Below are 23,005 nucleotides of genomic sequence, written 5' to 3' on the forward strand. Positions count from 1 at the left end.
AGATTATCTTGTATGTTTCTTTCAGAGGGAGCAAACAAAGCATCCTGTAAGTTTGCAGGGAAATAATCTCTTTGTAGTTTCAATGGTTTATTTTATTTTATTTTTTTTTAAAGATTTTATTTTTTTCGTTTTTTTCCCCAAAGCCCCCCGGTACATAGCTGTATATTCTTAGTTGTGGGTCCTTCTAGTTGTGGCATGTGGGATGCCGCCTCAGCGTGGTTTGATGAGCAGTACCATGTCCGTGCCCAGGATTCGAACTGATGAAACACCGGGCCACCTGCAGCGGAGTGTGCAAACTTAACCACTTGGCCACAGGGCCAGCCCGCAATGGTTTATTTTGGTAAAATGAAATTCTTTTCTTTATTACAAAAGAAATCTATGTTCATAAAGTAAAAATAAAGTCAAGCATAAAGAAAGAAAATTTAAAACATTCAAAACCACATTAACCTTGAAATAAAAACTGTAAATAGCTTGGTCTGTGTTCTTTTAGACTCCTTTTTAATGACCGGGATGGAGACTACTAGCTTTCCACTGAAATCCCTTCTCAAGTGATGGGAGTCAAAGCTGGGACGTGGCCACCCACCTTGAGCTGAATGTCTCAGCCTCCCGTAACGAGGTGTGGCCTCGGGAGGAAAGTCTCCCCTGTGGGGTGTGAGCGGAAGTGAGTGGGACACTTGCTTCAGAAAGAATCTCTGACCCTGCCTCAGCTGGGCGGGCACGTGTTAAAAACAACAGAACCATCAGCGGTCCGAGCCCCTGAAAGTCTGAGTGGAGGGGAGCTGCCTGCTGATCTGGTCCAGCCAACCTGGTCCATCACAGGTGCAAGAAATAAACTTCTAGCTTGTTTGACTTATCACACTTTTGGTCCCTTTGTTATGGCAGCTAACATTACTCTAACATATATGTTTATGTGTATGTATAAATTTTTTTTTTGCAAAACTAGAATTGTACCCTACATGCTGTTTCACTTAACAATACAGTGCATCAATAGATATCTTTCTGTAATTCTTTCAATCTTATTTTGAAAAATTTCGCCTCTACAGAGAAGTTGAAAGAATAGTACAGATAACACTAATTACCCTTTACCTTGTCAATTTGCTTTCTCTCTCTCTATATATATTCTTTTTCTGAACAATTTCAAAGTGATTAGACTTCGTGATACTTCACCTAAATACTTCAATATGCATCTCCTATCAAAATAGACCTTCTCCTACAAAGCCACAATACCATTGACTCACCTAAGAAAATTTAATAGTTCCATAACATTACTTAATATATATATTATACTATACTATATATAGTAGTATATACTATAGTATACATAGTAATATACTATATATATATATGTGTGTATATATATATACAGCAGAGCATATTCCCAACAAATTGTCCCCAAAACATCCTTTTAGCTGTTTGTATGATCTATGATCCAATCAAGGTCCGTGCACTGGATGCAGTTATAATGTCTCTTCAGTCTTTAGTTCTCTGTCTTTTTTGCTTTTTCATGATTTTTATTGTTTTGAAGAGTCCCAGCCTCACAGAAGGTCTTATGTTCTGAATTTGCTTGTTTCCTCATAATCAAATTCTGGTTAATCATTTTGGCAGGAATATTCTATAGATGGTGTGGTGTCTTTTACAACATCACGCCAGCGCCTAACAATGCTGTTTGCTCTTAGGGTGAGGTGGTGACTGCTAGATCTCTCCAGCGTAAGGCTACGTTCTCCCCCTTTGTAATTAGAAGGTCATCTATGGGGCGATTCTTTGACACTGAGTAAGCCATTCATAAACAACAATTTACTCAGTGATTTCAGTTATCTTTTGGTGTGCTTTGCCCAAATTGATAATTACACTGGGGTAGCAAAATGATGATTTTTCAAATTCTAGCGTTTCTTCTACAATTATTAGCTGACATTCTTCTCTAAAAAATGTTCCTTTCCCCCCAATCTTTCTTACTTATTTATTTAGCATTGTGGTGTCAAGGGTATATTTTATTCAGTTATCTCACCACATCTGTATATGCTCAAATTGCACCAAAAATGGTGTGTAGGAGTCCATTCAAGTTGGCTCTTTGAGTATTTGAGCACTTCTTTGCTCTCTGATTCAATAAGATCTCATGGCTTCACCTTGCACTTTACCTGCCTCAGACCTGGAATCAGCTATTTCTCCGAAGTTCTGTTCCTTTTAGTTGACAATGGTATTTAGAATCAATATCTGCATGTTAGGTGTGTTCACTGCTACTGGAGTGACATTGTTCATAAGTCTTCTCAATGGAATTAATTAGAAACATGTAATTAAAAAATCATGAGTTCACAGCAATATTTTTAATTAAAATTTAACACTGTGTGAGGTTTTTCCTTCCTTTCTTTTATTTTATATTTCTATCTTTTTTCTCACATTTAAAATATTCCTTAATTATATTAATATATTTATTCATTTGTCTTACTCTGCAATAAACATGAAATAATTTTGGAATTACAATACAAATATTACTCTACGAAAAAACCCGCTCAGTAAGGTTTATTTCTCAGCAGTTCTCTTTCATTTTAGAATATATTCTTCATTGTATGCATCTATCATAATTCTTTTTGTTGGTCATGTACATTGCTTCCAACTTTTTCCTATGATAAATAGTGTTATGATGAATATTCTTATATATTTATGCACATCTTTAATTATCTCTTTAAGTTCCCCAAAGTGGGAATTTATATTAGTAGTTAAAAACATCACAAAAATTTAAAATTTTTTGTTCCCAGATTGTCCTCTAGGAATATTGTACCAATTCACGTTTTCAAATGTATGTGAGAATGCCAGTTTCTACATAACTTTTCCAACTATTATCTTTTTTAAAAAGTCTGTCATTTTGGGAGAAGATTATAATTTTAATTTGTAACTTGTAGTAACTTTAATTATTACACAGTTTATTTATCTCATCTATTTGGAATGTATATTCCACCTATTTCTAAAAGGGTCTGAGATGACTTAAAAGTTGAACTCAAAACAGTTTAAACAAATGGAACAAGAAAAGGCAAAACCAATTTATGGTGAAAACACTCGGAACAGTGGTTGCCTCTGAGAGGGACAGAAATTGACTAGGAAGGGGCATGAGGAAATTCATGGGGTGATGGAAACTTGATGGGGGTTTGAGTTACAAGGTTATGTGCATTTGTCAAAACTCATTAAATATTACTCAAAATTTGTACAATTCACTGCAGATAACTTTTACCTCTAAAACAAAAACTGGAAAGAAATATGAACAATCAAAAGCACCAAAACCATAAACAAATATTCAACTCTAGGTGATGATGTGCATGCTGAAGTTTTTAAGTCTGCAACTTACTTTGAAATCCATCAAAACACAAAATGGATCAATGGATGGATAGATGGATAGATAAGTGATAAAGCAAACATAGAAAATGCCAACAACAGTAGAATCTCAGTAGTGGGCATATGGATATTCATTGTACAATTCTGTCAACTTTTCTATATGTTCTGAAGCTCTCAGAGTAAAATATGGGGGGGAGGTGAAGCAGAAATATAGATATATAGATGTTGTAGAGCTGCTGGGATAAACTAGGCACTTTGTGGGAATGCTACTATTAATGAAATAAATGTCATTAGATTAAAAAATTGTTCCCTTCATGATATCATGTGGTAACAATGAGAGATCAGTGATCCATACAGGAAAGTCAATGTAAGATCAATGTTAAAAGATACGTCTTATCTTACACTTGGTGCTCTAGGATGAGCATAGAGCGATACTAACAGGGAACCTCCATGGAAAAGGTAACGTAACTACATATGTTGGGATATGAGAATGATGAGCAGAACAAAGACTTTGCCCCTCCAGAGCCTACAATCTAGGTGGGGAGGTAGATCATTTAAATAATTATTAAATAAATGTAAAATTGTAAGTCATACATTTTTTAAAAAGAAAATTATGGCAGCCATAAGAAGCTAGGATAGAGGGGTCTGGATACAGTTGAGGGAAGAGGGTAATCAGGGAAAACCTCTCTGAGGAAGTGACCTGGGCTGAGATCTAAGACATGGTGGGAAGGTGGGGTGAGTGTTGCAAGAAGAGGGAACAGCATGTGCAAAGACTCTTAGCAGGAGGTGGCCTGACATGTAAGAGGACCCAAAGCCAGTGTAGATGAAGCATAGAGCAGCTCCTGCAGGGCTTTGCTGGCTACATGATGGATTTGGGTCCCCATTCTAAAAGTCACAGAAAGGCACAGAAGGGGTTTAAGAAAGCAAGTAAAGTGATCCATCTGAGTTCCACTTAATATCACTCCACTTGTGGTGTGGAAAGTGGGATTTGGGGCAGGAGCGGAAGTGTGAAGACTTGTTCGGAGGCCTCTGCAGTAACTTAACTGGGTTAGCAGAGAAAAACACACAGATGGATCAGACAGATAGTGGAGAAGTAAAATCAATAGGACTTGGTAATGAATTGATTATGAGGGTAAGGAGGAGAGAAATACCACACAAAGGAAGAAAGAAGGGCCAGGTTGGGAACTTTAGCATCAAGCCTGTTGGGTTTGAGGTGTCTCTGAGACATTCCAGTAGAGATATTGAGTAAACAGTTGGATATTCAGACCTGGAGATCAAAAGTGGGATTTGGGTTGGAAAGGCAGATTTGTCGTTGGCAAATAATATCTTGACTTTGGCAGTTAAAATCTTGACGACATAACCTAAGGAGAATGTACAGAGGAGACCTTTTTGGGGGTGGGTCATGAACTTGGATGGGAAAAAAATTACATCGTTATTTCTACTAACCTCTAACTGAAATTTAAGCATATCTTTCATTTACAAATGCAGGCAACAAACCACAGAAGTATTAGCAGGACCTGTGATTTTGTCACCAATAGAAATCACAGATATTTTCACATTTCATTAAATTAGTTGCGGATGTCTCAAAATACCCTTTACGCCTAACACTTGTTATTTAATGTGTTAATAAAGAAGCATGTATATTACCAAATGAGATTTCTAAAAATGTTTTGACGACTAAATCAATAAAAGTGTTTCCTTTGAAATCTTATGTATCTTATTTTATGCATTTGAAAATATTATTCTGAGAAGAGGATCTAGAGAGTTCACCATATTGCCAAAGAGGTCTGTGATACAAAAATAGGACAAAACCCCCAAGTGTAGAGTGAGAATAGAGCCAAGCCTCGAGGAATTCCAGGACTCAGAGCCTGAGTGGAGGAGGATGAGAAGCAGAGAATGAGGAGCTGCCTCAGACACAAGGGAGGAAATCAGGAGAAGAATGTGGCTTTGCAGAGGCTCAGGGATGCAGTGTTTTGAGGATGGAGTAGCTGGGTGAGTCAGAGCTGCCGAGAGGTCAAGCGCGGTGAGGACTGGAAGAGACCTGCCGCATTCAGAGATGTGGAAGTCATCTGACGAAGAGCCGTTTCTGCGGAATGACGAGTGTGGAAGCCAGATTGGAGTGGGTTGAGGAGTGAGTAGGAGGTGGGGAAATGGAGTCAGTCAGTGTAAATAATTCTTCTGAGAACTTTGGCTGTGAAGGAGAAGAAACAAGAGGAAGGGATGTGGGATCAAGGGCTGTTCTGGGTTTTTTTTGGTAGGAGACCTCAGATCATGATTAAATGCTGAGGGGAGTGCTCCGAGAGTCAGAGATGCAAGCAGGGGAAGGATGATGGACGGAGGAATGGTCCTGAGGAGAGCAAGAGGGGGATCCTAAGGACAGGTGGAGAGGTGGGAATGAGGGGAGGGTGGTGCGGAAGGAAGGAAGAGGGTGGGCTGGGCAGCAGTGAGCTGAGGAAGCTTCCACCGGAGGACCACTATGGTGTAGGGCAGAAGAGAGGAGGGATTGAAGATTGGGGAAAGGGAAGAAGATTTGAAGTGGAAGAGAGAGTTGACCAGAGCAACTGGGCAGTATTAAGGAGTTCCAGGAGGTTGGTGGCTGTGACCTTTCAATGGAACCATTTTTCAGTTGGGTGATTTTTCTCCATAAGCAGCCAGTGGCCTGGGTTGTGGGTCCAGAGACCACAGATGGGTGAGATTTTGCCAGAGAGATGCGAAAAAAAGAGTAAGGGTAAGGGAGTTATTAAGAGGATCAAGCACAGAACCTAGGCTGCTTAGGAAGGGAAAGTCAGTACAGAGGGGCAATGAGAGTGCAAAGGGAGAGGAACAAAGGGCCAGAGGTTCCTAAGAGGAGGAAAACATGTCGTTGCAGAGGTGGTTGAGCAGGAGAGCTGGGAGGCTGGTAAGGATTGGGCAGTTTTGGAGTTGGAGTCCTTTCACTTGATGACACAGTCTAGGATGTGCCCTTATGGAGGGTGGTAGAATGGAATGGAGGAGGCCACTTACGATGCATCTGGAACTGAGAAGCCAGGGTGTGGTGGGATTATCCAGGTGGATGCTGAAGTCATCTCAAATTGTGGCAGGAGATCAGGAGATGGGATGGACAGAGACCAAGCCACTGCCAGTCTTCACTGAATAAGGGGGAGTGGCCAGGAGACTGAGGTGGATGAGGAGGGCAAGAACGGTGGAATAAAACAGCACGAGATTCAGTGGACTAGCGCCTCTAACAGAGCCTGGGGAGCAGTGGTCTGGGAGCAGCATGGGGGAGCAAGAAGGGCCCCCACCCCACTCCACCTTCTGAGCCTGAGCAAGGGGTGCACGAGGGATATGAACAGCGCCCCCTAGGGAGGGAAACTCTGAAAAGAGGCCTGATGCACATTTCCCGTGCTGCAAGGATACTGGACGGCTCACCCCTTCCCAAATGAGCCCGTCCTTCCTTGACTTAGGTTCTTCCTTCCACCTGTAATGTCCACCCTACCTCAGCTCCCCATCCCCACTTCCAGCTCCCCAGATCCTGCCCTCTGATCCACGATGCCTTAAGATCCAGCAGAAAATCTGTATCCTTTATGAAGCCTTCCCAGTTTCCCCCTTGCCTTCTTGTTACACTCATCAGATACTGTCTCTAACTGTGGGCATTCACATAACATCTTATTTCACCAGCACTGTGAACCAGGCAATGGTTGGGGCACGCAGGTTTTATTCATTACTATCTCCCTACAGCACCTGACACAATGTCTTGGACACAAGCGATTTATAATTCCTTAATGAATAAAGCAACATAAAAACAAACCAAAAGAAGGTTTTAGAATGACATGTTGTATGTTATAAATTATAAATTAGGTTTAATGCAGGTATGCACCTAAGTAATATTTTGTAACTGAAAAAACTTAAAATTTTTTAATTTAAAATTTTGACATCTGAATTTTAATTGGTTTTTTTTTTAAAGATTTTTTTATTTTTTCCTTTTTCTCCCCAAAGCCCCCCGGTACATAGTTGTGTATTCTTCGTTGTGGGTTCTTCTAGTTGTGGCATGTGGGACGCTGCCTCAGCTTGGTCTGATGAGCAGTGCCATGTCCGCGCCCAGGATTGGAACTAACGAAACACTGGGCCGCCTGCAGCGGAGCGCGCGAACTTAACCACTCGGCCACGGGGCCAGCCCCTAACAAGTTTTTTGGTTTTAAAAATTAAAACCATTTTTTAACAGGGAGATTTTAATAAAATGTAGTAAACCGAAATACATAGCACTACATAAAATGAGGAAAAGCCACTTTATTATAATCTTCCCTCATGCAATTTCTGAGCTACTGAGTCCAATTAACACAGGGAACTCTTTGGGTCAGAGGCCACCAATTCTCGCGCCGACAATTTCACTGAGCTGGGATAACAATTGGTGTTTGTATCACCCAGCTGCGTGGCAGAATCACCCAGGTGGAAGGACTGACTCTAGGTTGTCTTGCTTATCTGCTGAAAAAGGCACGACAACATTCTGGAAGCAGCGGCAATTTAAACTGACAGTTGCCCCATTTTACTGCCATGGCCTATTTTAAAATTACCTAGTGGAATTCAGACAAAGCACAGAAATGAAGGAGAAAGGAAGCATTGCTGGCTTTGCTCCATTAATGCTGTTGAAGGCTCTCTGGCACCTTGGTTTGCCCATAGAGGGGCATCCACACCAGTTATTCCAATCAATCTATAATCTAATAGTAAAAGAAATATCCAGTTCAGTCTGGTGAGTTATCTGGAAGAATATTCAACCACAAGACGATCTCTGTTACAAAGTACAAGTGAGCCCTGGGTCAGCTTTGGGCTGTTCGGACTTTCCTCTGTTCGTGGAGAGCTGCAACCCAGCCATTCTTATATCTTTGTGTTCTTGCCTAATTGTGACAAAAGCTCTTACCCAGAGCTTTAAGGAAGCCATCTGTCCCTTTGTAGAGTGGTATGCCAGGAAAAGAACACTCTCTTTAGCTGGTTACTCTGGTCACCACCAGTGTGGAGGTTTCCAAACGGTTGATTGTAACTGACTAACCTTCAAGCCCAAATTGGCCATTGCACATTGGCAGCCTCGCCAACTCCCTGTCTCTCAATAATTTCAAGCCAGGTCAGGGAGCATTCTCCACTCCGAGTAACAGTATCCCCTTTCTTCTCGCGCTCAGGGTGAGAATTCCTATTCTGGCTGTTACGGCTGTATCACTATGACTTCAACATACGCACATCCCTGAAACATTCATTGAGCTCCTGTTATGCGGTTGACATTGGAAATACAACAATAAACAGCACCTGCTCTTGAGCAGCTCCCAGACTATGGGAGGAGGCAGACAGGAAGATGGACCTCAAGGCTGACTTGAGCTTAGAGGGTGTTACGGGAATACAAAGAAGGGACCAGGACAGTCACCTGACCTCCAGGAGAAGCTCTGGAAACTCTTCCCAGGGAAGATCAAGGGCCTTGAGCACCTTGCTAAGATATTTGAACTTGGTCTCAAAGATAATGGGGAACCACTAAAAAATTTTTAGTAGTGGAGTGACGTGATCCAATTTCCTTCTAGAGGGATCACTCTTTGTGCAGCCTGGAAGACTTGCTGGAAGGGGTGAGGGAAAGGCAAAATGACGGCGGGAACGAATCCTACAACAATTCAGGCAAAAAAACCCCACAGGGCCCTGCAAAGGGAGGCGCTGGTGGACAGGTTCAAGAGAGAGGAGATAAGACAGTCCGGCTCCGGGGTCTGATTGCCGTGAACTGTGAGGAGAGCAGAAAGAGGAGGAGTCTAAGATAATTTCCAGAGTTCTGGCTTGAGGAGAAATCAATTCAGTCGAGGAACCAGTTTGAGGGGAGCAGATGATGCATTGAACATCTTGAGTGTGAGGCGCTCGTGGGACGTGCCACGGTGAACAGATCAACAGCTAAAATGGAAAAGAAGCTCAAATGAAAATTCCCACAGATCCTCCATTGTCAAAACGTGGGCTGCACATTCCCTCTCCATGACATTTCAGGCTTGAGATGCCATGCGCAGAGCTGCGTTATTACTCAGGTACACCTCGAGGGCGCAGAGTCTGAGCTGGAGTCAAGAGGGAGGCTGTGACAAACACCACACCAGGTGTTAGAGATGACTCACAGCCTCCCAGGGTGGGACCCTCTGGCAGTTAGAACTGGTGAGCGCATGTGTGACCTGCCTCGTCCGCACACAACTGCCTGGGGCCAGAAAGACAGGCGGCCCAACCCACAAGGAATCCGACAATGGACAAGTAGAAGTTAGAGAAAATTAAAACCGTGACTCACGGAGCGCACATGCCATGTGCTAAGCTGTGGCTGCTTTCATGACACCGTTAAGGGTGTTGGTAGGTTGACATTGACAGATTAATGGGAGAACAACTCCCCGAGAGCCATTTGAAAGAGGAGAAGCTGAAGGTTTCACAGGCAGGGTAGGCTGAATAAATAGGTAATGAAAGGAGTCATGCAAATATACCAGGTCATAGAAAAACACAAAATGCAAATGGAGACAGCCTTCACGGACAGCTGAATCACCATCGGAGAGCTGACATTTGCAAGGAGCTGCAGTATGCAAAGCACTGAATTGTGGATTATGCAGGGCCAGTTTCTGGGAAACAAAATCCCTTTCTGGCCCATGGGGTCTTGTTTTGCCTTTTGGATTTGACCACAGTCTGGAGTAGCGCTGTCCTATAGAACTTCCTGCCATGATGGAAATGTTCTATATCTGCGTGGCACAGTGAGGCAGCCACGGACTGCATGTGGCTGCTGCGCATATGAAATGTGGCCAGTGAGACTACGGAACTGAATTTTTCATTTAATTGTAATTAATTCAAATTTAAAGTTAAATTGCCCCACGTGACTAGTGGCCACTGTATTGGACAGCACAGTTTTAGACTTCTGCTGCCCTCAGGTACAGATGGACATTCTGACTTTTTAAACCACTGCAGGTTACTTGAAAAGGCTTTATTTTTTATTTTAACCTCCAAAGTTTGTGCAGATTATTATGGACAAAACAATTAAAATGTTTGTGTTGGGTAACCGCCTTCACTCTTAAGCTTACCTGGCTTCCTGGGCGATTTCGAGTGATCTCACTGATGTAAACATCCCAGCCAGCCAGGCCTGAGGCAGAGCCAGCTGCTGCCGGAGTCAGGTTAACTGCCTATGCCTCCTTTCAACATAAGGTTGGGTCCTTGTGACCTGGAATCTAAATATTTAGTTGCTTGGTTGCTGATGGTGAAAGGAATAATCCTATTCCTGTTAGCAGAGCAAACGGTGCTCTTGAAAAACTGAGAGCTGATCTCCACCTTCTTTGCCAGTGAAGTAAATGGAAGTAAATGCAGTGACATGTCCTCAGTCCTTGAGCTCTGTGCCTTTGGAACAGTGTCCCTTCCAGCAAGGATACAGGATTTTGGAAGATGAGAAGGGATTTTCTTCATAAAAGGTTGCTGCCCGCCCCGCCCCGCCCCAAGTCCTGGGCGAATCATTTTCATCAACTTCTGTAGGGAAGTCAGGGCTCCTGTCCTTTCTCTGTAAAGGTTTGAGAGGCTGAAATATCCTGGTGCCCCTGTCAATCACAGCACGCCCCTCTAGACCAGCAGCTGTCCTAGGGCAGCTTGTGAAGGAAGGACACTGTTTCCTCCTTATATCGAGAAACTGCTGTGCTTTTAGTCCATTAAATCATCTGACTTTGGTTTATGTAGACTGCTGTTTATTTCCCTGTTAAATTCTAATCTGATTAAACGGTTCACAAGGTTGTATATAACTTTGAAAGGGTCTAAAATTAAGTTGCTACATTAGGTTGGCTTTTGGAAATGTGGTCTGGGACCTCACTGAGGTGAAAGAAGGTTTTCTAGAAGCTTCAGAACCTGCTCCTCTGCTGATATCTGTTGGAGCATCATTTGCAAGAATAGACGGACAGCAAGGCAATTTATAGTGTAATCTAACGTTAGTAGGACACTTAAGAGTCTCACTCCTTCTCACAATGATCCCACGAGATAAGCATAATAAGTACTTCCTTGATGGGAAATTGAAGTGCTTAGAAGCAAAGTGGTTTGCCTGAATTCACACTGTAATGAGGGACAGAGCTGGCCCTTGACAATAAGTGTTCTTTCTACTGTGTCACATGACTAACTTAAATGTATTTAGGAGGTATTGCTTTAAGAATATCTCAGCACAGGCTTGATTGTTATTGCTTTATCCCGGACTTAGATTTAGCACAACCTCTGCCTAACAGTGGTTAAAGCCACTGGGGGTAGCAAGGAGGCTGTGCCATGATGGAGTGGCCACCGAGTTAACTGTGCTTTTGGGCGTCTGCCCCCTTCTAGACAGGTGTCTGGAAATGACAACAATGCTGGATCTGTTCCTTGAGAGCAAATGCCTCCCTTGTTCCAGGCCCATCAAAACTGTGACAATCTGAGACTGGGTTAAGGAATGAACAAGTGATGGAAACTGCAATACAAGCATCAAAGCTCAGTGATGCCATGCTTCACATAGTGACTGTACAGTGGAAAAATGTCCACGGATTAAGCAATCCACTTTCATTCTACCCACTCAATCAGAGAATGAACTTGCCTTCACAAATCCGAGCCAAAATGTTCCTTAGAATTTTCAGCCACAGCGATCTCTAGAAGGAAATTACCCAGAGGAATGTTCTCCTAGGGAGGAGGGCTTTGGCTGGGTTTACACCATCTCACTGAGCTGTGTCTTTCCCTTGCCCCTTTCTGACGGACTGAGGATCTTTCGTAACTCTAGTGCCTGATGTGACATTCAATACACTGAACTCTGGAAATTGGATCAGTCTGGCCTGAGTTCTCCTTTGGGAGGTGTTGGCATTCTTATTCACAGCCTCCTCTGGGAGACCAGCTTCAGGACCTCCCTGGCATTGAGGACCCTGTAGAAAGAGGTTCAATAACTTCTGCATTCCCTTTGGATTCAAGATACAGCAGGGCAGGCCCAGACAATAAAGGTTGAAGAACGACCAGATTTTCATAGAAATTTGGGTAGGGGTCCAAATCTAGGAGGGGAAATCTCCAAAGCAACCCAGATCCTGCGGACTGAAGATTTTGGAATCGGGTTTGAGTCTCCTAAGGAATCTCTGGCTTCATTCGTACCATGCAAAAGTCGGAGGACTGAGCCAGGAGGGGTGGGCATTATGAGCACACAAGTCAGATGGCTATTGAGGGCGATGCCTTCAGTGACATTTCCTCTCACCTGCCCTCCCTGGGTTTTTGTATCCAGAGGCAAATCCTCCAGTACCCCCCAAAGAATATCTGTAACACAGAGAGCAAAGCAGAGGTGAATTCCACTGTGGAAAATTCCAATTTTGTTACTGTTCTTGATAGAGAAGATGCGAGCTGGAAGGCACTTGTACAGTCAAGGCCCAAACCCTTGGGGTATCATTTCCAGGAAAAAATTAAGATTAGACAAGTAATGTTGTTTTGAGTTCTCTGACATACTGAGGTAGGGTGACATAGTGCAAACAAAAAATCCTGTCCTTATATTTTCGAATAGAAATTGCCAGTTTTACGCATTTTGCCACATATTTTTGTCTTTATTCCATAATTACTTTTACATATACAACTATGTCCTTTTTAAAATGTGGTCTGAGTGTTTTGCAATGATGATTTAAAGAATGAATAATTTTTATAGCAGGAAGAAGAAAACTACAGGAATCTGTCACCAGCTTGTCCCCCAGACAAAGTTTGTGGAGAGGAGCATGAAAACTTCAAGTCCTAGAAAATCCCAAATGCATGAGTATTGCCACACAAAATGGCCGTGACTACGCACGTGAGACTGCATGAAAACCGAAGAACTCAGCTGCCCATTTGTTTAGTAATTCCAATCTAGGAAGATTGCTACATGCTACTCTTTGACTGAAATGACATCACATTTTTTATCTGTCCTTGATTTTTGTTTCTAAGTGCAAAAATGTGAGAGATTATCTTAATGCCAAAAATGCGTTGTTCTGGCCAAACTAGGTTTAATTTTTGGATTAACCTCACTCCCTGAGTTTAATCAGCAGCAGGCATTCTATTTAGTCCTTGAGTAACAGGAAAAGATCGAAGCCACGTGTTCTCGGTGCTGCCAATATTGTAAGATGGTCTTTTTCACCTTCAGACTCTAGGTGAAATATTTTCTCGTGTGATTTTATGTTCCTTAATAGCAACTGGAGATCTCTCCCACGGCTACATCTGCATCCATAAACATCAATCATGCCGTTTTAAGGTGTCCTTTGAACATTAAATAACCGCAGCGTGAACATCCTAGATTAAAGAAGAAATCCCAAGAAGAACTTGATTGATATCAGGTATCCCGGATCTATCTCAGGGATCCACACCACAGATAGCATAGAGAGAACCCATCCTCGAGAGTGTATTTCAGGCATGAAATATTAAATAAGAATTCATAAAAGGCACATTACTCATCTTAAATCAATTCACCATGCTAACAACCGGTGTTGAATGCAGCTTGTGGTATTTGGTGCTTACACAGGTTAAGTAAAATTCTTAAGCAGATGAAATCTTAAACATGAAATATGGTTGTCTAGCTCAGTGAGCACCCTCTCTGGGGTCAGGCTGCGTGGAATGGAATCCCTACTCTAGCACATGCTAGCTGAGAAACCTTAGGGAAAGTTACTTTTCTAAGGCTCAGTTTTCTCATTTGTAAAATGAGGCAAATATGTATCGATTTCTGAGACTTAAATAAGCTAATATGTATAAAGTGCTCAGCATAGTGCTGGAATGTTGTAAGCACTCAGATAATGGCACCTAATACGATTATCATCATTGAACTATATTATATTGGTCTTATTTATTATCATCCTAGACAAAATATTTGAACAATTGCTAGTTATATGATTCAGTTATTACTGCATTTTACTCTATTCATTTAAAATAAAAACTAGACTCAACAATGCAATGGGTTAGACTATAGGAAAGAAGAGTGAGGCCCAAGCAGGGTGAAGAGGGAAGGTCACATAAAAGAGGAGTGGCCGGCGTGGTACCCAGAATGGGAGCTCCTGACCCCGTTGCTCCCTTCCCTGACCTTTAGGATTCTTCAACATCAGCTTTTCCCTAAGTAACATACACACCCACCCACCCACACCCCCTCCCCCCGCACACACACACTCACACACACACGGCATCAGGATAATCTCTCCCAAAGGTCTAAGTACCTGTTTGGAAGATGACCCACTTGAAAACCTAGATCTCTCAAAAGTTGTCTCTTGCCCCCCAGGTTGATCCCGTTTCTTCTCATTTGAGTCTCTCCTGCATTCCTGTCGTCTCAGACAAGCCTGGAGAACAAAAAATCTTTCTTTATCTTAGATCTACAACTAGCTTTGGTAACTTGATGCTTAATTCCTATTGTGAGGAACACAAACTACATGGTGTACATCTCCCAGTGTTTTCCCTTTGCCCAAAATGCCAGGTCAAAAATGTTAGTTATCGCTTTAATAAATACTAAGAGGCACATTGTCAGGGATTTACCCGACAACTGCCTAGATAGAAAGGTAGTACCTAATGCACTGTATTCACTGCTCCGCCCTTTCTCATTCTCTTCATAGCTCCTCCCTCATATTCACCTCCACTCCACTCTATTCCCTAGGATTGCACCCTAGTTACAGGATAGGAATTCTCAGACATGAGAGCTTAGCACATGGTGTTCCTTCCACTTGGAATGCCTTTTGCTGATCTAAACCAGCTCACAGCATCTCTTCGCTGTAGTTTCCCTGACTCACTACTCTTCCCTGGGCTGAATTCATACTCCTTTATACATACAGAGCTTGAATCATGCAATTTTTTCCTACTGCATTTAGTTGTTCTGTTTTTGAGCCTGTTTCTCCTGCTGATCAGTAAGAACTCCGAGGGTAAGGACCACCTCTTATCTTTTGAATCCCCCAGCATCTGGCATTTACAACATTCAATGTTAGTTGAACTGCATTTTTGTTTTGGAGGGAAATATCAATCCCCAAACGCAAAAAATAGAAATAAAACGACCAACAAAAATGATTTTCCATTTTTAAAAATAAAATCTAGTATCAAAATATTTCTCCTCCAGTATTGAGACTGAACAAACCCAAGGATATCATGTGCTGTGGGGGTTTCAAATGATATTTTAGATACTCCAAAATACTTATACTTCTCAGAGCATTTGTATGGATCCAGTGATTGGAATCATCTTTGCCCTGCCAGAGCCAAATTACCCACTGTCATACTCAGGAAATGCAGCATAAAGATCAACAATATTGTTTCTAAACGAGACCTGAAATTTCTCCCTTCCTGGCTGGGATTAGAAAGGACAGGTTCCTTCGCATTTTTCCCTCTGTCAGCAAATGCATCTCCTTCCTTGATGTAGAAGGACTTGCCAGAATTTCACGCCAGGGGGAAAGCCTAATATACTCCAAGGTTAAGAATAGAAATGACCTGATATTAAGAAAACATTTCCCACTTGGCACTGGGAACAGAGTCAGTTACGGTGCGCTTCACAACTGAATTGCAGGGGAAGCATTGGCCTCCGGGCTCATCACAGTGGCCAGGTGGTCACCTGCAGCAGGTGGAGTCCTGGATTCCCAGGAGAGAGGTGCTGTTTCATCCCACCTTGCTTGGAAAGGGAGAGCACTCCAAAATGGTGTGGGTTTTTTTTTTCTGTCCCACAGTTAATCTTATTTTCAAAAACTATGCCATATAGACAGTAAGCCATTGTAATAAGTACCGGGCAGTGTTTGTTTTAACGCATAAACAAGAAAACCCAAAAAATACTGGACAGTAACTATAAAGAATAAATCAAACAAGCAAACACCAAATAATAAACAAAGGTAAACCCTTAGAAAGTCAGTTGGAAAGCTTAGTGACGTTCAACTAAAAGTGGGCCTCCTTTTTTCTGTTCCTTTTACAATGACTTCTGATCAAGCTCCTGTTCGGGACGAGCCCTGGTGGGGCGTGGTGTTTCCTGAAGCGGCAGATGTCTGTGTTCTCCTAACCTGCTGGCATTAAAGGCGCAAGAAGAAAATGCTGACGGACTGGAAGTGGAGGAGCCAGAGTTAGCGAATGCACGCAGGACCCAGGCCGACTTTGTGGGATGAACAGAATTTTTGTGGGCTGAGTGTTTTTTGAAAATTCTCTCCAAGAATGCATGCGACTTAAATATTTCTTTACCAAAAGGGGAGGAGGAAGAGAATGGTTTGCAACGTTGAAAAAAGTTTTTCCCCCTGGTTCCTTATGCCTCTTCTCATAGAGAAGCAGGGGAACAAACCAGTAGCAAGGTAGGTACTTTCTGACTTTTATTTTGAGACAGCCAAGCAATCTTTCTGTGTAAATCAAATGTGGATCCTCTCCAAGGTATAGCTTTGCTGAGGAAAGGGAACACAGGACAGAGCCAAGTCCAGGCTTCCAGTCCTGGAAACAGCAAGAACCTGGTCATACTCCCCCCAGGGGCTAGTTTTCTTCTTATTGGTAAATGTGAATGAGTTCTCACTGTTGTTGATGCTGATGTCACTTCTACTTTGGGGTTCCCGAAGTGACAGGGGCAGAGGAGTGTGAAATCCATAGGATGAGGAGGAGGAATGGATTCGTAATTCATCATCACCAGGGGCTCCCCATACCCTGGAACTCTAAAAATATTCCCCTTCAGTTTCAAGTGCCTAGAGCTAGATTGCTATAAATAAGTTTCTGTTCATGTGACAAAACTGGCTGAGGGCGGTCATGAAATTGAAGGCTTCAGGTAACTTCTTATTGCTCCCTTCTGGGGAGACTCAGGGCTTCCTCCTTCACTCCTCCTTAGTGTTGCTGCCCCCAGACCCCTGCCTCTCTACCTCCCAAGCCCATCCTTCTGACTACAGCACATGCAGTCAGGCTGCCTTCCGAGCAGAAGCTACCACTGTGGGGGCAGAACACAGAATGTGCACGTATGCCTGTGGGGGATGACGTGGGTTTTGTGACTCACTGTAACTCAATACTGGTAAACATGACAAACCCCACTCTGCCACTTTCTAGCATCGTGACCTCGGGCCAGCTGACTAACCTCAATGATCTGACTCCCCTCATCTTAAGACAGCCATGTCCCTGTGCTGCAAGGTTGTTGGGAGAGCACGAGGCACTGTTAGTAAGATGCTTAGCAGAGGTACTCACTGTCATCACCATCACCATCATCAGTATCATTACTAGGCTTTTAATTGTTGCTTCCCATCTCATTTCTTGATTTACTTCTATTTCTAAAGTCAGCCTTTGCCAAGTAATGTGACTCTGATCTTGGTCATGGAAGAAGAAAGAATCTTTCTGTCCAGGCCTACGGTTCATCCTTGTTTTTCTGCCCCAGAAGTAGAAGTCTGATTCCTAGGCCCGTTGTCCTAAACCCCTACAGCCAACTGAGCAGATCCTGTTGTCAGTCACTCAGGGCCCCTCTGTAAACTGCTTTTTCTCAGGCATTACAGTATTCTGAATCCACAGGGATGCTCAAAGTTTCTTTCATTTCTTATCAGTCCCCTCCTTCTTGTCATCATCCAGGCTCCTGGTGCCTTAAGAAGCCACATACCACAGGAACACTTCCTACCCCAATAATTCTGGTATAAAAAACATTCCTATAGCTACAACCCAACTCTACACGATCAACAATGGCCTCTGTCAATGGTACCGTTACTTGAACCCCACAAGCATTTTGAGAAGTGGGAGTTACCACTGCCTTCGATTGGTTAGTTTTCGCTGCTGTTCTCTGTCCTAACATGCATAATCCAGAGTTTGGGGATTTAATTATCATCAGTGACATTATTAAAGTTCACTAGTTTTGAGAGGTTAAGAAATCAAAGGTATAAAAACAGTTTGACATGCTATTCCCATCAAATGAGTTTATTTTCCTGTGTTAGCTGTGAAGAGTAGAGAAACACGCTCTTCAGACGTGAATCCCATGGGAAGGGAAGTTGAATTATCTCCATTCCCTCAACCCCCTGAGTGGATGTTTCCTAAGCCCTCACCACCTGGTATAGTCACCTGTCACGTCCTGAATAAGTTTATATGGACGTGTTCAGCTGTTTGATCTGCACTTAAAAGAATCAGGAAGAATAAGTGACATGAAATGAAACCTGTTTGAACACATTTGATAGATTATGGAAAATCATCCTGAAATGGCAAGTGTAATCTTTCTCTCCAGCTTTCCAGTGAACATTAATGGCTAAATTCTGCCTCAAATTACATAAACATGTTTGACCAAAAGAAAGAAAAAAAAGCAATGTAGCATGAACACCCTTGAAGAAACAGCCAAATTCTGCGATGGCATATAATTATGTACCAGTTACCAGATTCCGAAATAGCATGTAATATGCCAAATAGATGTTTATTTCTTGTTTTCTCAAAAGGGGCCCACCCAACCACTGAAAGGAGTAGCATCAAAATAACTCAGGGTGGGTTTAACCCTCCTCTCCTGCTGCCAGCACATGGACCTGTAAAGGCCCTGCTAATTTGGTGCATACGAACCCGTAGCGTTATTTTAGGATGTAGCAGGAATAGTGTAAACAGGAAGTTTCTAAGGGCTTCAATTTGAGCCAGTTCATTAAAGGTGAGTCAAGCGCAGGAAGGAATATGTAGCAAATATATGTGATTTGGGAGCCATATCTAGTTATTAGGTTTTACACTATTTGAACACCCTGAAATGGGGGAATCCCTGGTGTCCGAGCAGGTTGCTGCACTGTGAGCAAAAGCTGGGATTTCCACAAGTAACTGGTCAAGCTCATTAACAACCCAGGGTTTCAACGTCCACCCAATGGAAAGTCCACCTTAGTAAAGTATCTAAACCCACAGAGGTCATATATGGACTAAGTTACTGAGGGGTCGTTAAAGTCAAGCAACTGATTCTTTTTTTTTTTAAAGATTTTTTAATTTTTTCTTTTTCTCCCCAAAGCCCCCCAGTACACAGCTGCATATATTTTAGTTGTGGGTCCTTCTAGCTGTGGTATGCAGGACGCCACTTCAGCATGGCCCGGTGAGCAGTGCCATGTCGGCGCCCAGGATTCGGACCAGCGAAACCCTGGGCCGCCGAAGCAGAGCGCGCAAACCCAACTACTCGGCCACGGGGCCGGCCCCGCAACTGATTCTTAAACCCCTACTTTAAATCCTTTCTGGAACAAGGTAAGGGATGGATGAAATAATATAACTAACTCGTCACTGTTCCCTTCAAAGTAGTTTCTGTGGGTTGCTATATGCTTAATTCACCAATAGTCAGCACATATTAAAGACAACCAGATTTATTTTTTGCAGACCTTGTGGTGAGTGTTTTTGAACATACTCGGTGAGGGTGGATGTGACTTTAAGGAATAGTTACAAGTCAGCTGGATCTAAGTCTCATAAACAGAGGTGGTGGTCAAGTTAGGTAATGCTGGCTTCCATCCATGACAAGGCATTCAGTTGAACAGAGAAGAGCAAGACTCCACTCCCACACTTAAGAAGCCGTGGGCCAGTTTGAGAGGAAGTCACACAAAAGACAATTTCTATACAATTTCATAAGCTACGTGAAAGAGGTATGAAAAGGATGCTTTGGTATTGGAGTGATGGAAATGTTTTAAAACTGGATGATGATGATGGCTGCAAATTTGGTAAATTTGCTAAAAGTCATTAAATTATACACTTATGTCAGGTGAATTTTATGGTATGTAAATTATACCTCAATAAAGTTGTTTTTTTAAAAAAGGGTGGCATGGGAGTACAGATGTTCCCTTTAGTTCTAAATTAAACCCATGGTCTTTACCACCCTTGTCAAGAGAGGAAAGAAAGGGGAAGAAGAGATCAGAGAAGTGGTTGAGGTTTAGGCTGGACCTGCCGTGGTTCTTGGGTCTTGGATCCGCCTTTAAATGAGGGGAAACAACCAAAGGGTTTCGTGCATTCCAACAACATAGTCAAATTCACATTTTAGACAGATTTCAAGAAAGCCATCTGAAAGATGGCAAAATTGGAGCCAAGAAGACTGGTTATAGGATATTGCAATAGCCTTGGAGGGAAACTATGGTGGTTGGAACCAGAGTGGTAGCAACAGGATAAAAAGGGAGGTGCAAGATCATGAGCTTTTAGGTATACCTGGCAGGATTTGGTACCTGGTGGGATGTGGGTGGTGAGGGAGAGGAAGGAGTCAGGGAAGGCTTAGGTCACTATCATCAGAGAGGGCACAGAGAGGAGGGTGGCAGGGGGATGGACACGTGGAGCGCAACCGTGGACGTGCTGAATCTGAGGTGCCTGTGCGACATCCAGATGGAAATGTCCAGCAAGCAGGGGTGCGTGTGATGCTGACACCTTGGGAAGGCTCAGGATTATAAGCCTTTACTCTATGAGTGGTAGTTAAAACCACAGGAGGGGATGAGATGGGTCATAAAGACCTTGTGAATTAGAAGAAAATTGAGGACTGTAACCGAGAGGAATTAACATTCAAAGGGCAGGGAGAAGAATGTGAGAGAGACAGAAGGCAAATCAGGAGAATGTGATGTCAGAAAGCCAAAGGAGTAATGTTTCAAGAAGAAAGGAGTAATAGTGTCAAATATAGATAACGCTTCAGAAAACAAAGGCTAAAAGGGTGTCCATTGAATGTGGCCACTGGCCTTAGTGAAAACAGTTTCACGGGCAGTGAGGTGAGAGCCAGGCTGTAGCTGGTTAGGGAGTGAATGAGAGGGGAGGAATCGGAGATAGAAATGTAGCTGATTATTTGGGGACATCTGGAGACTGGAAAGTGCCAGGGCTGCGGCTAGAAAAGGACACGTGGTCCACAGACAGCATTGTTCTTTTGTTCTTAGTATGGGAGAGACTTGAGCATGCTTGTAGGCTGAGCCAATAAGAAGAAGGGAAATTTCAGAGATACAGATGGGAGATCCATGGACGGAGAGGGGCTGGAGAGAGAGGAGCCATGGACCAAGAGCTCAGGCGGGCACTAGCAGGGAGACTTGAGGACTACATGGGTGTGTAGCCTGGAATGGAAGGGGAGGAGTTACGTGGCTTCCCACCTGATGACCTTGGGTTCTTTGTTTTGTTTCATGTGTGTGTAAAACAGGAAGAGAAGTTCTTTGTTGAAAGTATGGGGATTGGAGGTTTGAAAAAAGCAGAGAAGTTTAAAATAGTGATGATAACAGAGGGAGCTGACGGACAAGTAAACATGTTGAAGTGAGTCATCCTTCATTCCCGTCTCTCCCGCATCCCCCCTCCATCCATCAGCAAGATGTCTGCGCTCTTTCCATTTCCTGGGTTGGGTCCCTTCTCTCAACCTCTGCTCCTCCCACCCTGGGCCAGGTCGCTATCGTTTCTCTCCTAAATTTTTATCACAGTTTCCTTACTAGTGTTTCTGCCGCTTCTCTTGCCCCTTTCAGTCCTTTCCCCATACAGCAGCCAGAGAGAACTTTATTTTTTTTTCTGCTTTTGCTCCCAAAGTCCTCCAGTACATAGTTGTATATTGTAGTTGTGGGTCCTTCTAGTTGTGGCATGTGGGACGCTGCCTCAGTGGTGCCATGTCTGTGCCCAGGATACGAACCAGCGAAACCCTGGGCCGCCGAAGTGGAGCGCGGGAACCTAACCTCTCAGCCATGGGGTCAGCCCCCAGAGAGAACTTTAAAAAATGTAAATCAGATCATACCACTTCCATGCTTAAAATCACCCAAAAATTCTCATTGTGATAAGCACAAACTCCAAACACCAAGCATCGTCCTGAGAGGCTCGGCATGGTCTGGCCCTATCTACCTCTTCTACCCCATCATGTCCCTCACTCTCCCTTAGTCAATGTCTTCCAGCCACTCTGACCTTCTTTTGTTTCCTCCAATGTTCCAAGTTAGTTCCTGCCTCAGGGCCTTTGCACTAGCTTTCCTTCTGCTCAGGATACTCTGGCTGGTTCTTTCCCATCATTTACTTCCACAGCCAAATTTACTTCCTCAAAGAGGCTTCCCTGCCTGTGTAAGGAAGCATCACCCCACCCCCCACCACCTCTGTTTTATTTGACTCATTATATTCATCAGTAACTGAAACTACCTTATATATTTATTTACTTGTGTTTCTCAATCCTAGAATAAGAACTCCAGGAAAGAAGGGACTTTGTTCAGGACATAGTAGGCTCTTAATAAATATTGTTATTTATAAAGATAGTGTTGAAAGCCCAACTGAGATTAGAAACTAAAACCGCAGTGGCTCCAAGCCACACAGTTGTGCGATTTTTTTCAGCACAGACCATAAAATAATAAGATTGATTATCTTATGTGCCTGTTCTGGAGCCAATTTCAAACAAGAATTTCCAAACATGAGGCGGGTGGCAGAGGCCTCTTTGTGAACAGTAGTGGGACTCCCAGCGTGACCAGTTGGGATGTTTACGTTCTCATTTTATAGAAATCCCCTCAATTTTATGGTCTTGTCGGTGGGTTGGCAAGTTGTGGGAGGAAATTGCTGCCTCCATTTCCAGCTCCGGAGCTAAGCTGTGCTGTAAGGTGAAATCAGGTTACTGAGATGGGTCTGGTTTCCTTGGTGACCTGGGAGGTTTGGTTATATTTGAAATTGCTAAGAAGGAGAAAAACCAGATAACAGCATTTCTGTGTTGTCCTTAGGGAAGGAGCACTCTTCAATCCTCGGCCGAGGCTGGGGACAAGCCTCCTTGATTAGCAAGGGTTGACCTCCAGCCAGGGGGCTGAGTGACACTTTCTAACTGTTCCCCAAATCCCACACCCAGTCTGGCAAGTTTGTCCTCTGCCAGCCC

At 43.1% G+C, this 23,005-nt stretch overlaps 1 protein-coding gene across 1 annotated transcript in view; it reads right to left on the bottom strand.

Moving 5' to 3' along the window:
• MARCHF10 (membrane associated ring-CH-type finger 10) overlaps positions 1–23,005 on the bottom strand; it is a 78,943-nt gene that overhangs the window by 50,161 nt on the left and 5,777 nt on the right. The window contains exon 3 of the mRNA XM_014860976.3: positions 14,481–14,600. Coding sequence (XP_014716462.2) covers positions 14,481–14,600 — 120 coding nt within the window. The remainder of the gene's footprint in view (positions 1–14,480; positions 14,601–23,005) is intronic.

Source organism: Equus asinus, chromosome 13, assembly GCF_041296235.1.
Source record: "Equus asinus isolate D_3611 breed Donkey chromosome 13, EquAss-T2T_v2, whole genome shotgun sequence".
NCBI classification, from domain to species: Eukaryota; Metazoa; Chordata; class Mammalia; order Perissodactyla; family Equidae; genus Equus; species Equus asinus.